General features: G+C 36.4%; 2 protein-coding genes across 2 annotated transcripts in view; one reads left to right on the forward strand and one right to left on the reverse strand.

The window, feature by feature from the left end:
- PLGRKT (plasminogen receptor with a C-terminal lysine) overlaps window positions 1–16,421 on the reverse strand; it is a 281,104-nt gene that overhangs the window by 105,208 nt on the left and 159,475 nt on the right. The window contains exon 3 of the mRNA XM_035305199.3: window positions 10,037–10,116. The gene's annotated coding sequence lies outside the window, so the exon portion shown is untranslated. The remainder of the gene's footprint in view (window positions 1–10,036; window positions 10,117–16,421) is intronic.
- CD274 (CD274 molecule) lies at window positions 2,205–14,508 on the forward strand (the record flags this gene model as incomplete). The annotated part of the gene is given in 6 exon segments (NM_001267747.1): window positions 2,205–2,272; window positions 3,184–3,525; window positions 9,376–9,663; window positions 12,023–12,130; window positions 13,293–13,352; window positions 14,450–14,508. Coding segments are annotated over 6 exon segments (873 nt in total). The 3' UTR covers window positions 14,473–14,508.

Consider the following 16,421-nt stretch of genomic DNA (forward strand, 5'->3'; position numbering starts at 1 on the left):
AGTAAAACATTCATTCACTTGAAAATTTGGACACAGAACACCAAAAAAAAAAAAAAAAAATCAAAAATCCATAATCTCATCTCTCTTTTTTTCTGTCTTTTCCTTCCCCTTTCCTTTTAAAAACAGTAAGAGTGAAAATCTACCTGTTCTTACTCTAATTTAATTCCTAAGTATAATCACTGTCAATATATTGGACATTTCCTGTGTCTAAACACACACACACACACACACACACACATACTTTTTTTCAATCAAAAGTGGACATATATTGTTTTGCAACTTACTTCCTACATGTTTGCAAAATCAGTACATTTACATATGCTGAATTTGGTCCTTAATGGTATTATATTTTGTGAATATGTAAAAATTTATTTAATCACTTAGGCAATCTAGAATATTCTGTTTGCTGTTATGAGTAATGCTCTTCCTTTACATATACTGTTATATACATGTGTGTGTGTGTTTGTGTTTTAGTATGATAGATTTCTAGGAGAGGGTTAATGCATATGATATACACATTTAAAATTGTAATAGGAAGTATCAAAGTGCCCCATAAAAAAGTTAAACAACTTTACATTTCTCCCATTAGTGGGTGAGAAAGCCTATTTGCTCATATCTTCACAGACACTAAATATAAGAAATACTTATAATTGTGGTCAAGCTAATAAGTGAACATTTGGACACAGAACACCAAAAAAAAATCAAAAATCCATAATCTCATCTCTCTTTTTCTGTCTTTTCCTTCCCTTTTACCTTTTAAAAACAACAAAGAGTGAAAACTTTTTTTCCTTTTAAAAACAATAAAGAGTGAAAACAACTTTACATTCCTCCCATTAGTGGGTGAGAAAGCCTATTTGTTCATAGCTTCACAGACACTAAATATTAGAAATATTTATGATTGTGGTCAAGCTAATAAGTGAAAATTTGGACACAGAACACCAAAAAAATATGAAATGGTATTTCATATAATAGATTAAAAATATCAATTGTGAGACTGAACAACTTTTCTATGTTTACATGTCACCTGTATTTCTTATTCTCTGAACTATGTTATGACCTTTCACTTTTTTTCCTCATGGGTTATGTGTAGTTTGTATAGGTGTCTTATTGATTTTTAGGAACTATTTATATATTAGGAACATTGATTTCCTGTCTTATATGTATGTGGCATTAATTAGTTGATCATTTGTGCGTTCACGTCTGTATACAAAGGTTGGAGAGGCACTAAGGGAAAACTTACCTTTTTCTTGTCAAAGTTTGTAAATATATGTATAACACAAGAGAGAGAAAATACTAATAAATGCATAGATTGGCTGAAATCCAGTATAAATCTTTCACTCCCCTACTTCAATGTAAGCTCCAAAAGGAGAGTGACTTTTCTTTCCTGCTGACTTCTGTATTCCCCATGCCTAAAATAGTGCCTAATGCAGAAGAGGTGCTCAATCAATGTTTGCTGAATGAAAGAATTAGTAAATTTACAGTAGGATGACAGAATGAAGAATAGAATCTATTCAGATACCTCTGGAAGAATGACTCTGGAAGAATGACAGATACCTCTGGAAGAATGAGTCATTGATATCTTAGTATGAATTAGTCAAATCCAACTCTCTCTCCTTCCCACTGTTACTAGAAGAATCTGTTTATTGAGAGAATAGATTTATAATTAGAATAAGTGAGAGGTACAGAAGAGGAGATTTTGAAGGATGGCACCTGAAGGAGGACTAGCATGGCTGAGATAGTGAAGTGGAAGTCTTGAATAGCTAAAGGGTAAGATGAAAGTATTTAGCTGTAGGGGGAAAAAGCATTGACAAGATGGAGAAATAAAAGTCAGATTCTTCTTGCTTTGAAATTTTGTACAGGGCAGGTTCTACTCGGTACGTTACAATGCAGAAAAAACATGAACTAGTTGAGAAGAGTTTGGTGCAATATTATCTTCTTGGCTTCTTTTGTGTGGGTAGGTTTTTTTCTATAATAAATTAGAAACTACTCATCTTGTAGTAACTTTTTTCACTTAACTTTATATGGCTGTGGGCTATAAAATGAAGGTATTGAATTTTGAATTCCCTGTTGGGTTTCCACAATTACAAGTCAATCATGAATGGTTATTAGAAGACTATCTCAATTAGAACTACTAAGTCCCATACTGTCATATTGTATGTTTAATTATTAAGTAAAGCAGTCTTCTTTTTGTGTTTTCCATTATTAGGTTATTACAGAAAGATGAGGATATTTGCTGTTTTTATATTCATGACCTACTGGCATTTGCTGAATGGTAAGACACCAAATGCTTCCATTAGGTTCTATATTTTAAATATTTTAACCATGAATTTAAAACTAAAATGATAGTTTAATATGTATGCAACTTTCTTATAGAGAGAACATTCTATTCTTTCTTCTACTTTACACAATGACAAAGTATTTCTTTACACAGGTGACTTTGTCACCTGTGTAAAGATATAGAGAATATAGACAAATCAAAAGACACAAAATAATCCATTATCCATTTCCTAGGGATAACTACTGAAAATATCTGGGAAAACTGCCTGTATGTATACTTTTATTTGTTTGTTTTCAACAAAGCCAGCATCTTTCAGTCTTGGTTGCTCTGTGACATGCCTTTCCTGATGAGGATACTCTAAGGAAGGATTTTAGGATGCATGGAAAACATCAGGGTAACACAGTAATGGCATCACCCTGTGGTCTTCCCTGAACTCCGTACCAATGTACTTCTTACCAGAAAACTGATCAAAAGTTTAGGGAAGTAAAAAGAGATGACTGTTAGAATCTACCATTCCCTGTATGTAGGAAGCAAACAGGCGTCCAGTCAAAGGACATTCTGGGGATGTCTGTATGAAACCAAGTCTCCCTGGTTGTAAGTACTCCATCTCCATATATTTCTACAGTAACCTATGTTTATAAATAGTGGGGACAACTTGTTTAGCTAATTTTATTATTCTGTTATTGGGACACTGTGTCTCGGCATAAGATAGAGTGTCCCAAAACATATTTCAAGCCCACTGATAAACTATGTATTTTAGGGAAGCAAGTTCTTAAATATAGTTATAACATAATTGACCATCAGTATAACATCACTATAACAAAGTGATTTTTAAAACTGTGCCAATTTTGTAAATGTTTTGAGGAATTTTCCCTTTTCTGAAGATTGTTCTTCTTTCTTTTTAGCATTTACTGTCACGGTTCCCAAGGACCTATATGTGGTAGAGTATGGCAGCAATATGACACTTGAATGCAAATTCCCAGTAGAAAAACAGTTAGAACTGACTTCACTAATTGTCTATTGGGAAATGGAGGATAAGAATATTATTCAATTTGTGCATGGAGAGGAAGACCTGAAGGTTCAGCATAGTAGCTACAGACAGAGGGCCCAGCTGTTGAAGAACCAGCTCTCCCTGGGAATTGCTGCACTTCAGATCACAGATGTAAAACTGCAGGATGCAGGAGTTTACCGCTGCATGATCAGCTATGGTGGTGCTGACTACAAGCGGATTACTGTGAAAGTCAATGGTAAGAATTACTACAGATGAGAGGCCTGATCTTTATTGAAAACATATTCCAAGTGTTGAAGACTTTTCATTCTTGTAAGTCTATACTTACTTTTCAAACAGAACAGCATAGTCTGTTCATTCATTCATTCGATTCATGAATTCATTCACATACTCGTCCAATTAGCATTTCTTGAGCACCTATTTGATAGTCACTGGAAAGCCAGAGACAAACAACACAGAGCCACGTTCTACAGTATGTACAGTTTTCCAAAAATAGTTCCTAGCCTTTTCTTTTTTATTATTATAAATGTAATACATATACTTGCAAATAATTCAGATACTATGGAAGAGATAAAATGAATTGCAAAAGTGTCCTTCCTCCCTTCACCACTGTCTCCCATGGCATGCAAAGAGAGTAAGCACTATTTGTGTGTCCTTACAGAAATTTTTTTATTCAACTACTATTTTTGTAATTTTATTAGGTATGTCAAATTTCCTTTTTTTGAGCTTCTCTATATTGAATGCAAATAAATATATTAAGAACAAACCCCATTATAAGGTTCACACTAAAAAAAGACTTGAAGTCACTCTGAAGGCAAAAAATAATCATATTAAGTGTAAAGGAACCTATTCTTCCAGTACAGTATAAAACTATACTCACTGGGCCTATATTCATCTTGAAAATCTATACTGATGTTGGAGAATTGAGGAGGAACTAGCGTCGGTTCCTTGGTATTGACCCACAGTTATGTCATCAGGCCACTTAAGTTCAAAGTTTTGAGTTGGCACTAGCTAAGTAAAGGAAAACACCTCTGCTTTCATTGCTGAGTTTCATAGAATTGAGAGCTGGCTGAAAGGATCCCAGGCGGGAGCAGCTAATCCAAACTCCCACAAAGAACAACAATCCCCCAGAAGATCTTCTATTCATATATTTCCTGCAATGGTGTCCCTGTCATATCCCACAATGGCATCCCTGCCATTTGGACTCCCCTACATATCCTGTTGAAACTAGTCCCTAATAATAAGCTGAAATCTGCCCTCTCTAGTTGTAGGTTTGGGATTATTTTGTTTACATGAGGACCTTTTAATATTTGACTAGAATTAAATCATATTCCCTTGAACCTTCTACCTCTGGGCTAACTACCCTCAATCTGAGGGCTAACAAAACAAGTAGAAAAGGTTTACATTTGTCACTGATCACTGACCAATGATTAATCAGTGATCACTGATAACTATAAACTAAAAAACAAAATCCTGTAGGGATTAAGAGAAATGTATCTGTTTTATAATATATTTCTGATCTCTGATTCTGGCTCAAGTAACGCTACTATTGCCAAGAAGATTTCACTTGTAAAGTAGATTTAATTTTCATTATATTTTACCATATGCTTCTCCATTCATGACATCTCTTGAGATGTTGTGGCTTATATTTTCAATTTTTCTCCAGTCCATCAGCAAATATCAGGCATCTACTGTGTTCCAAGATATTAAAGAAATCATCACAACTTAGCCTCATCAACAGCCAGCATTGCTAGATCTGGGATGGAGAGGAAGAGTATAAGCCTGGCAGTCAGGAAGAAGGCTGCATAAAGTTTAGGTACTTCCAAAGAAGGTCTCTCGTCACCCTGTAGGGAGTGTGTAGGGAGGGAACAGCTGTCCTTGTAGTCAGGAAGGGTTTTTTTCAGGTCATCTGGGCTCCATAATATCCCTATGTATCTGCAGTTTTCTTTGCTATGGATCAACATGATAGGAAATCTGGCACTGATGGTTTTTCTAAGGGGAAATTCTTCATGGAGCAAAGCAAATGACCACCCAGGTTTGAGGACCTGATTTGTTTGAGGATTCCATTTTGTATTATAAATTACTTAATTTGCATTCTAGACCCAATCCATCTTGTTATTTGCATACAGTGGTTATGGGGTTGAATTGAGCCATACCAGAAGTCTGAACCTTCTGCACTTAGAACAAGCCAGCCACCAAGCTTCACTTGCACTCAGTATGCAGCGTCTCCAATGGAAATGAGGTAGCTTGCTTGCAGGAGCTTTCCAACTCAGGGAAGTAGAACTCCTGAGTCACCTCCAAATGCAAATGATTTCACAGTAATACTGTTGAGCTTTGCTTCCCATCACAGTAAATGTGTGGTAACAGCTTCTCCACAGGAGTTTACTCATCATGGGATTTTAAAGGTGAAATATTTTGAAACTGAAATTTGAAAGAATTTAGTTTTGGATTAACTCAATTATCATGATCACTTTGGGGTTACTGTACCTTCCCACTTTTGTGAGTTTAAATACCAGACTTTCAGGCCTCTAACTTTCAATGAAAAGTATTTTTATTTAATCGCTGAACCTAATAACAGGGAAAATGAAATGTTCATCAGACTTTCAGGTCCTTCAATGAGATTAGGCAGCTGAAAGATCAAAGTGTTGCATAGTTATCCCACTAAAGCTATTTGGATCATATGGACCAAATATCAACCACTGTCATTCCCCACCAACCCCTTCTCTCCCCCAAATTCCCAGCTCTGTTTAAGTGTTCTCTGTAGCATTTATGTCTATCTAGTATATTGTGTAGCATATCATATCAGACTTTTCTACTTTGTTTCTTGTCTCGCTCCTCCTCCTCCTAGAACATAAACTCCACAAGCACAGGGATTTAGGTCTGTTTTACAATATTGTTGTATCCCCAGGGCTTGGTGTATAGCAGAGTACTAGTGCAACAAGAGCATACAAAAAATATTTGTTGAGTCAATGAATGAATGATTTCCTCAAATAGGATTAGTATAAAATTTTGGAAACATGAACAGATTTGGATATGTAAAAATTTATTTCCAAGGAACTGTTAGCACCTTCTAAAGGGTACACTGAAGCAGCAATAATAAAAAGAGAAGGAGGAGCAGTTCTGCTAGTAGTATTGACTACTACTACTACAATTAGCACTTACTTATTCTGTGTGTTAGACCCTGTACAACACTCTGCCTAAATTAGTTCATTTCTTCCTGAAAATGACTCTATGGGGTAGGTGCTTCATCATGTAAGATGAGTATTTTTCACATTTTACTGTCTCTGAAATCTGACTGTGTCTTTCAGTGATGGAATCTTTGATTCCATGATAAGTGGTATTATCTCCATTTTAAGGATGAGGAAACTGAGGTCCAAAAAATTAAGTAATTTGCCCAAAGCAGATAGTAAACAACAAAGCTAGTTCTAAATCCAAGCAGATTGGCTCTGAAGTCTGAGACCTTAATAACCACATTTTATTGTCTGAATTTGTACCTCTGGTGTGTGTGTGTCAAGTTATATATTGGCTTCAAAACTATCATGACCTTTTCTTGGTTTTGATTGTCCAACATTAGTATAGTATACTCTATGGTAAATATATAGAGTATAGTATATTCTATGGTTAAAAATACTAGCATAGAGTATACTCTAGTATATTCTATGATAAAAGTATGTATTATATAGTGTTCTATAGTGTTTAAAATATATACTATATAGTGTTCTAGATCTAGTAAACCAGGGGTCTGCAAAAAATTTTAATTACTCACCTCATCTGTAAAACATTTTAAACTTGTGTGTGTGTATGTGCATGCACATTTGTGTGTAGTTATAAAAAATTTACTTTTTACTAACATATAGGTTGTTACCATAAGAAATTGCCATTTTTGAAGAGCAAAAGAGGTTGAATATTACCATTTTCATCTGGTTCAACATAATAGACATTTATACAAAAAAAAGACATTTTAAGAGGATAAAATAAAAATTTATACACAACATTTTAATTCTTAGTAATTGTGATGCTTCACTATCATTAGTTAATATGTCAAGGCATAATATACCTAGGTGAAATATATCATTAACAAAGGTGGATAGTGTCAACAATCGTGAGATTTTTTAAAAATAATACTGTGAGGTCTAATTAAGTACTTATTGTCTATAACCTCATATAGTGGCTGATAAAAAGTGTTACTTCTGCAGTTTCCTCTTGGGTTGTGCTTGAATCATTAGTATTATCTTCAATCCTCTGTTTCTTTATAGGAAACTTTTTAATTAGTTGTTTAATTTCTTAAGATGGTTAGTTTAGTCAAAATTAGGTAAGAGAACTTGAAAATCCATAACTACCCCAAAGCAACCCACTCATAAGAACTGTTATTTTTGTGTTTTGAAATCATAATTATACTGATTTCCAGTGTTTCCACTGGCAATGATTTCATTGATTTAGGAGTACCAAGACATCACTTATTATTTATTTCAGTTTTGCTTGATGCTAACTGTTTTGTATTAACTCTCTGTGAAGAAATTACATCACAAATCTATTGTTGTCCTTGGTAAAGGATTGGAGAGTTAAGGCTCTAGATCATTAGTGGTTACACTATACTATTAGGAGTAAAACAAAGATTCTACCAACAAAATAAGAACATGTTAAAGTACTTGTAATGAATAAACATGAGTAAAGCTCTTATGCTATATAGATGCACTAAAAAATATACTAGAATTGTCAGCAAACTGGATATCTTAATCCTAGAAGGGTCCCAAACCAGTGATCTAAAATTGAATCAAACTTTCTTCCTTGAGCATAATAATTATTTAAATAATTTATTAAAATAGCCAGCATTTAAAAGCTTAAAAAATAAGTGGCTCAATCCTGTAATCCCAGCACTTTGGGAGGCCGAGGTGGGTGGATCACGAGGTCAAGAGATCGAGACCATCTTGGTCAGCATGGTGAAACCCCATCTCTACTAAAAATACAAAAACTTAGCTGGGCATGGTGGCGCATGCCTGTAATCCCAGCTACTCAGGAGGCTGAGGCAGGAGAATTGCCTGAACCCAGGAGGCGGAGGTTGCGGTGAGCCGAGATCGTGCCATTGTACTCCAGCCTGGGTAACAAGAGCGAAACTCCGTCTCAAAAAAAAAAAAGTATCACAATGTGATATCCTTGATAGGATCCCAGAACAGAAAAAGGATATTATGGAAAAACTGGAAGAATGGAATAAATTATGAAGTTTATTAATAATGTACTACTGCTCTTAGTTATGATGACTGTACCATGGTAACGTAATAGAGAAAACTGGGTAAAGAGTATACAGTAACTCTATACTATCTTTGCAGTTTTTTTGTAAATTTAAAACTTCTAAAATAAAGAATAAATTTGAACATTAAAAAGTATCACCAGAAACATGTATTACTGTTTACAGATAAAACAGTATGTATTTTCATATCTAATTTCTGATCATTGACTTCATATCAGAAAACTAAATGACACATTAAAGTCAGATTTTCTGTTTATTAAATAAAGTCTAAGAAAACAAAGTGTACCAGCTGGAGAGATTCATGTTTATAAAGACAGATTTACAACAACAAAAAGAAAATATCCAAGAATAAATTTAAGAAGAAATGGGGCCCTATGTAAAAAGTACAGCACTTTACTGAGAAACATATGGAGACCTGAATAAATGGAGAGATATATTTTATATTTGAATAGAAAGACTACTGGTTTCAAGATAATTCTCTTTATATTATTTTTTGTAGAAATTTAAGGGGTACAAGAGCAGTTTTGTCACATATTACATAGTGGTGAAGTCTGGGGTCTTGGTGTAAATTAATCTTTACATTTAGTTTGAGCCCAATAAATGTACCAACATGACTTTCATAGCAAGATAATCATTCCTAGAACCCAAAAGTTGTCCCAACTTTGAACTGAATTGACGCAGAGCTACCAGGTGTTCCCCACTGTTGAGGCATCCGAACATTAAGCATATGCCTCTGAGAACCAGTCTGCATTGATACTCTTTCTAATGTGGACAGCATCAAGCTATGTATCTAGTTCTGTTCTCAACAAAAGCCCTGACTTTTTTTTGCTTATGACCTAGCCCCATACCACAAAATCAACCAAAGAATTTTGGTTGTGGATCCAGTCACCTCTGAATACGAGCTAACATGTCAGGCTGAGGGCTATCCCAAGGCCGAAGTCATCTGGACAAGCAGTGACCATCAAGTCCTGAGTGGTAAGACCACCACCACCAATTCTGAGAGAGAGAAGAAGCTTTTCAATGTGACCAGCGCACTGAGAATCAACACAACAGCTAATGAGATTTTCTACTGCACTTTTAGGAGATTAGATCCTGAGGAAAACCATACAGCTGAATTGGTCATCCCAGGTAATATTCTGAATGTGTCCATTAAAATATGTCTAACCCTGTCCCCTAGCACCTAACATGATGTCTGCTTATCGTGGTCATTCAGTATTTTTTGAATAAATGAATGAATGAATAACACTATATTTACAAAAGGTATCCTCATTGCTCACCTCCATTCATCCAAATCATATTGTTACATAATAAACATTCAGCAGGTATCTGCTGGATGTGCCTTTGTTCCATGCATTAGTACTCACTGGATACACATAGAATAAGACTCAGTTCACACTCTTCAAGAAACAGATAAAAAACAAATGAACAAACAAACAAAAAACAGGCAATCCAACACCATGTGGGAAATGTTCTTTCATAGCTGGGAAAACTAGGGGAATACCTGAGAGGAAAACTCAATTCAGGCCATGTTTCAGGAATCCAAATCCTAGGATCCAAGCTGCTTCCTTCTTTCCACGGTTTCTGTGGTAGGAAATAAATGAAACGTGTTTTTCTATCTTATGCCAAACAGGAGGGACCCTTTCTCCCCTGTGCCTCTCCCAAGTAGTCCACAATATTTCAACATTAGCAGTCTGCTTAGTGCACAGGTCATGAGTCTGTGTGTCCCTGGGAAAATTACTAGACTTCTGTGTGCTTCACCTTCCCTGTAGGATTATAACCTGCTGAGCAAGGTTATTGTAAGGGTCAAATTAGCAAATGTGTGAAAATGATATTAAACCATTGCCTGCAGAAATTCAACTATTTTTTTTAAATCTTGCTACTCTACAGAAGTAGGTAGGGTGGGAGACAGAGTCTGATGAGAGGCTCAGAATGTGAAAGAAAGTGAGGTGGGTGAGCATGATAGATATTTAACATAAACACCAAGATATTCAGAGAAGAGCTTCTCACTGCCCCTTCCCCCCATAGACGCTGATAGAAAAACGCTATGTGCTTCAGGAAAAATTTGACAGAAATTCAATCAATAGGAAAAGTTAATCCAGGATGGTCTTGTGAACAGACAGAGGGCAAAAAAGTTTAGAAAATGAAGGGGATGCTCTCACTAGGGTATGAGCCCTTAGTACTCAATTGACTTTCAGTAAAAACTAGATTAGCGGGTTCCTGCCATTTAAAAGCTGTTTTATGACAACTTATCTGTTGGTTGGCCTACAATAACTCACTTAACTGTGCGTAGTCTGTTTCCTCATCTGTAAATTGGGGATTTTTTTTAAATGCCTGGCATGCCTAACTCACAGTTGTTCTAAAACTGAAATAAAATACATATGAACAGGCATTGTAAAGTGTAAGTTGTAGAAAAGTCTGGCTGTTGTTGTGTCTTTAAAGCTTCAACTGGGTAGTTAGAAATGGATCATGGGTCTCAGTGGAGAGTTGAGCCAGGCAGAAGCTGACTAAGGGTGAGAGGTGGGAGTTCACAGCCTCTGAACATTTGTGTGCAGTGGGACCCCTTTTCCTCCTGCATGGGACCCCAGACAAGGAGCGTAGTAAGAGATACCAGTGACTAGTTGTCCAGAGATGTTCAAACTGCAGAGAAAGATAAGACAATAAGCACTGGTCTCCAATCATGACCACAGATAGGAGGAGGTGGGACCTCCTTAGCAGTTCTGGTTGGCCTTCCATGTTCCACTCTGCCATGTACACTAGCTTCCATATTAAAGCTAGGCTATTAGCTTCCATATTAAAGGATGCAAGAGGGGCCAGGAGCCTGTAATCCCAGCACTTTGGGAGGCCAAGGTGGGCAGATCACTTGAAGTCAGGAGTTTGTGACCAGGCTGGCCAACATGGTGAAACCCCGCCTCTACTAAAAATACAAAAATTAGCCAGATGTGGTAGTGTGCACCTGTAATCCCAGCTACCTGGGAGGCTGAGGCACAAGAATCACTTGAACCTGGGAGGCAGTGGTTGCAGTGAGCCAGGATCACACCACTACTCCAGCCTGGGCAACAGAGCAAGATTCTGAAAAAAACAAACAAACAAACAAACAAAAACAAAAGAAAGTGAAATAATCAAGGCCACCATTTAATACTGAGTAGCCACTCCATGTGGTACTGTGCTAAGCACTTTATACATTTTAGCCTCACAATAAAGGTATTAGCATTTGCATTTTGTACGCTGGTTAAGTCACTTGCCCAAGACCTCAAAATTGGTTAAGGGCAGCAGAATTTAGCCCCAGCTCAAAGCCTGGGCTTCTTTGACTTCTCCATGTTGTTCCCATTTTAACAGAGGTATCTTACCATTCCAGCCACTCAAACTTTGGCATTTAAGAAAATTAATCTAAAGCTAAATTAAACTTCAAGGATGACTATTCTCCTGACCCCTTCCCATCAAAATTTTATCTTTAGTCAGGTTCTTTTTGTTTTGTTTTGTTTTTCAGAACAACCTCTGGTACTTCCTCCAAATGAAAGGACTCACTTGGTAATTCTGGGAGCCATCTTGTTATTCCTTGGTGTAGCACTGACATTCATCTTCTATTTAAGAAAAGGTAGTATTTCCTTAATTGCAGTGGTCTCCCTGGGGATGAGGAGGGGGTGAGAACTGGATCAAGGCTGCAAGGAAACCTGACTTAACCTCTGCAAGGTGGTGCAAAGGCATTCCACTATTCAACAGCAATTATATTGAAGCTGAGTAGGATCACTGGGTGAAGATGAAGTGTAAGGGGTGAGGGGTAGGAGGATGGGTGTGGATGGAGGTGAAAGAAGATGCAGTGTCATATAATTTTTCTTTCATGCAAATAACCATAGACTTACAGAAGAGAAAGGGCTAAAATGCCTGTCACTTTCAGTTACATTTAGTTTTGCATTAGTTGCACCCCGCTGATTTCTGGGTACCCTAAGTAACAAAAATAGTTCCTCCATAGAGCTGTACTTTTTTACTATAGAGTATTTTGCAAAATGTATGGTAGAGGATGTTACATAATTTACATGTGTTCATTTCTCCATTTACCTGTGAGAACAATTAAAATCCAGGAAAATGAGTGTATTCAAATAATTTCCTCCCATTTAAGACAATTCAGAGTAAATAATTCCTCCAATACTTAGAGAAGTATAACAAGAGATCCAGTGACAGTATAGAGTTGTCTGATGTTAAATAGGGAAGTAGAATATGGAAGGGAATTCCAATAGTCATTGAAAAATTCCCCACAACTCCTTATGTGGGGGAAAGTAGTGTTAACTGAGAGAGTAGAGATGAGCTATTTCCAAAAATTACTTTCTTAACAGGACTGAGATAGTGAGAATATAAGGATCAAGTTTCAATGCCAGTAAGATCCTGAGATGGAGTTGATTTATGCAAATAAATCATTGTTGCCAGCTTGCATTTTGAATATTTCTCTGGAAAAAAAGATTAGTTGTTTGTAGAAATGACTAGAAATCAATAGATAATAAAATACCTCAGAATTTGGTCCATCTCTGGGAAAAAGATGAAAAATAAAAGTATATAGTCCTCAAAAAGGAATCTAGGATCAAAAGCATGTGCCCTACACTGTTGAATTAATTAACCTCAGAAGTTGGGAGCTGTGGAATAAGGATGTCCAGCAGACTTCCTAGGGATTACAAATGTTTCATAGAACTTGAAATGTAAACTTGGGTCACTGTATTGGATGCAGAAATTTTATATGGAAATAAAAATTACTTCTTTTTTTCAAGGGAGAATGATGGATTTGAAAATATGTGGCATCAGAGATACAAACTCAAAGAAGCAAAATGGTAAGAATATCAGAAGGGATTGGGAAGTAGAAGGCAAAGGAAACAAAAAGGTAAAGCAATAACAAGGAGAAATCCATCAGTCATAATCTCCTCTCCTTTTAAAGAATGCTGGCTCCCCTTTGCCTCACAGCTAACACAAGAACTCCTCCCTCCATCTGAGGAGGTCTAGGGATGGCCTTCAAGAGTAGAGAGTCGGGAGCAGCTCTGTGGAGAGAGGAGAGGAGCAGGGAAGTGGGAGGAGTCAGCTTCTCTTTCCTAAGTTTCTGTTGCCCTGCACCCTAGCATCTGCCTGCAGCAGGGGACAAGTTTGACTTAGGTGGATGGATAATTAATTGATTCTAAAATATTGTGTGTCAGTATTGTAATACTATGTTAACTGCACCATGCACGGTATCTCATTTAATCACTTACCCCTTGCTATTAGCAAAGACAGAGAGAGACTAGAATTATCCTAATTTTATAGTAGAGAAAACTTAGGGTCAAGAAGATAGTGTAAAGTGCCCGAGAACACACAGGTGAAGACAAAAATCAAGCTTGGATGCCATTAGCCTAACCATAGACCCTTACTCTTAACACATCTGCTTCAATCCATTTTGCTACAAATGTCTACAATTATAAGCAGGGCAGAAAAGCCTCACCCACTTTATTGAACTAAGAAGAAAGTTATATTAAGGTTTCTAATTTTTTTAAATGTATTTAGAAAGCAAACTTAACAATAAGCCCAAGTTTAAAGCAGTCTAATTAACTTGGACAAGCTCAGGCAAGTTTCATTCTGTGGCCCGCATCATTTGTGTTGTAAAGCTAAGTGGCAAATGTTGTTTGGGTCATGCTGGGGTACCAGCCATCTCAATTTGCTCAGGACTGAGGGGTTTTTCAGGATATCAGATTTTCAGTTTTAAAACCAGAAAAGTCCCAAGCAAACCATTCGCCCTTTATCATGTAAGAATAATTGGGCACAAATACAACTTGCTTCTTTCTCTCATTTCAAATTTATCATTTATCATATCAGCAGCTATGAGTTATGTTTTTTATTAGATTTTTTGTTACTTTTTCAAGACCGCTCCCTGTAAAATTAATATACTATTATTGCTTTCCAGATACACAATTGGAGGAGACGTAATCCAACATTGAAACTTCTGATCTTCAAGCAGGGATTCTCAGCCTGTGGTTTGGGAGTTCATCAGGGCTGAGCATGACCAGAGGAATGAATGGGTCTGTAGGATGCAGGCAATGTAGGACTTAAAAGGCCCAAGCACTGAAAATAGAACCTGGCGAAAGCAGAGGAGGAGAATAAAGAAAGATGGAATTGAACCGGGAGCCTGGAGGGAGACCTTGGTACTTTCAAATGACTGAGGGGCTCACTGATGCATGTGAAAGGGAGAAAGGATACTTCTGAACAAGGAGCCTCCAAGCAAATCATCCATTTTTCATCCGAAGAAAACAGGTTGAGAATCCCTAATTTGAGGGTCAGTTCCTGCAGAAGTGCCCTTTGCTTTCACTCAATGCCTCGATTTGTTTTCTGCATGACTGAGAGTCTCAGTGTTGGAACAGTATTTATGTATGAGTTTTTCTATTTATTTTGAGTCTGTGAGGTCCTGTCATGTGAGTGGGGTTGTGAATGATTTCTGTTGAAGATATATTGTAGTAGATGTTAAAATTTTGTCACAAAACTAAACTTGCTGCTTAATGACTTGCTCACATCCAGTAAAACATGGAGTATTTGTAAGGTGCTTGGTCTCTATAACTAGAAGTACACACTGGAAGCATAAAAATCAAACTGTTGGTTTGTATAGGATGTCACATTTATTTAACCCATTAATACTTAATTGACTTAATCTTATTCTCAGACCTCAAATGTCTGTGCAGCATCTGTTCCATTTAAATATCAGCTTTACAACTATGTGGTGCCCTACACACATAATCTCATTTCATCCCTGTACACCCTGTTGTGATAACCACTATTATTTTACCCATTTTTCAGCTGAGGAAGCAAACAGATTAAGTAACTTGCCCAAACCAGTAAATAAAAGACCTCAGACTGCCACCCACTGTCCTTTTAGAATATAATTTACAGCTATATTTTACTTTAAGCAATTCATTTATTAAAAAACCATTTATTAAGTACCCATGAAGTATCAATCACATGCCGGGCATTGAATCTACAGATGTGAGCAAGACAAAGTAACTGTCCTCAAGGAGCTCATAGTATAATGAGGAGATTAATAAGAAAATGTATTATTATAATTTAGCCCAGTGTCATACCATAAGGATAATGTGAGGAGAAAAGCTAAGCAGTGTTGCTAAGAAGAGAAATAGGCCAGTGGGGTCTGGGACAGTTGGATATACTTAAACATCTTAATAATCAAAGCAATTTTAGTTTACAAGGAGAGGTCAGTACTTAAAATAACTCTGGAAAATAACACTGGAATTCCTTTTCTAGCATTATATTTATCCCTGATTTATTTGCCTTTGCCATACAATCTAATGCTTACCTATATAGTGTCTGGTATTGTTTAAAAGTTCTTTCTTTTCTCTTTAAATGCTATTAAATTTTAAATTCATACCCTTCCATGATTCAAAATCCAAAAAATCTCATGGGAGAAGGTTTGAAAATCTCCACTTCATCCTCCAAGCCATTCAGGTTTCCTTTCCAGAGCAACTGCTACTGCCTTTTATTCATGTTTTCTTCTAAAGACGGTCTACATTTGGAAATGTATGTTAAAAACACATATTTTTAAAAAATTTTAAATGTGTAGTAACACATTATATGTCTGCTGTGCACTTTACTATTTTTATTTATTATAGTGTTTCTTATGTAGTAGATGGAATGAATTTCAAAGTCCCCAGGGGTCAGGACCCATGTCCTCTTTGTTTCTAAGTCATCTTTCCCATAGCCTTTTATTATCTTTCATATGATTTATTACCTGTTAAATATGTGCTACATATATATTTAGATGACCAGCATTTGTTAAGTATTTGCTCTAGGACTGAGTTTGGATTTGTTTATGTTTGCTCAAAAGGAGACCCATGGGCTCTCCAGGGTGCACTGAGTCAATCTAGTTCTAAAAA

Source organism: Callithrix jacchus, chromosome 1, assembly GCF_049354715.1.
Source record: "Callithrix jacchus isolate 240 chromosome 1, calJac240_pri, whole genome shotgun sequence".
Classification (NCBI taxonomy): domain Eukaryota; kingdom Metazoa; phylum Chordata; class Mammalia; order Primates; family Cebidae; genus Callithrix; species Callithrix jacchus.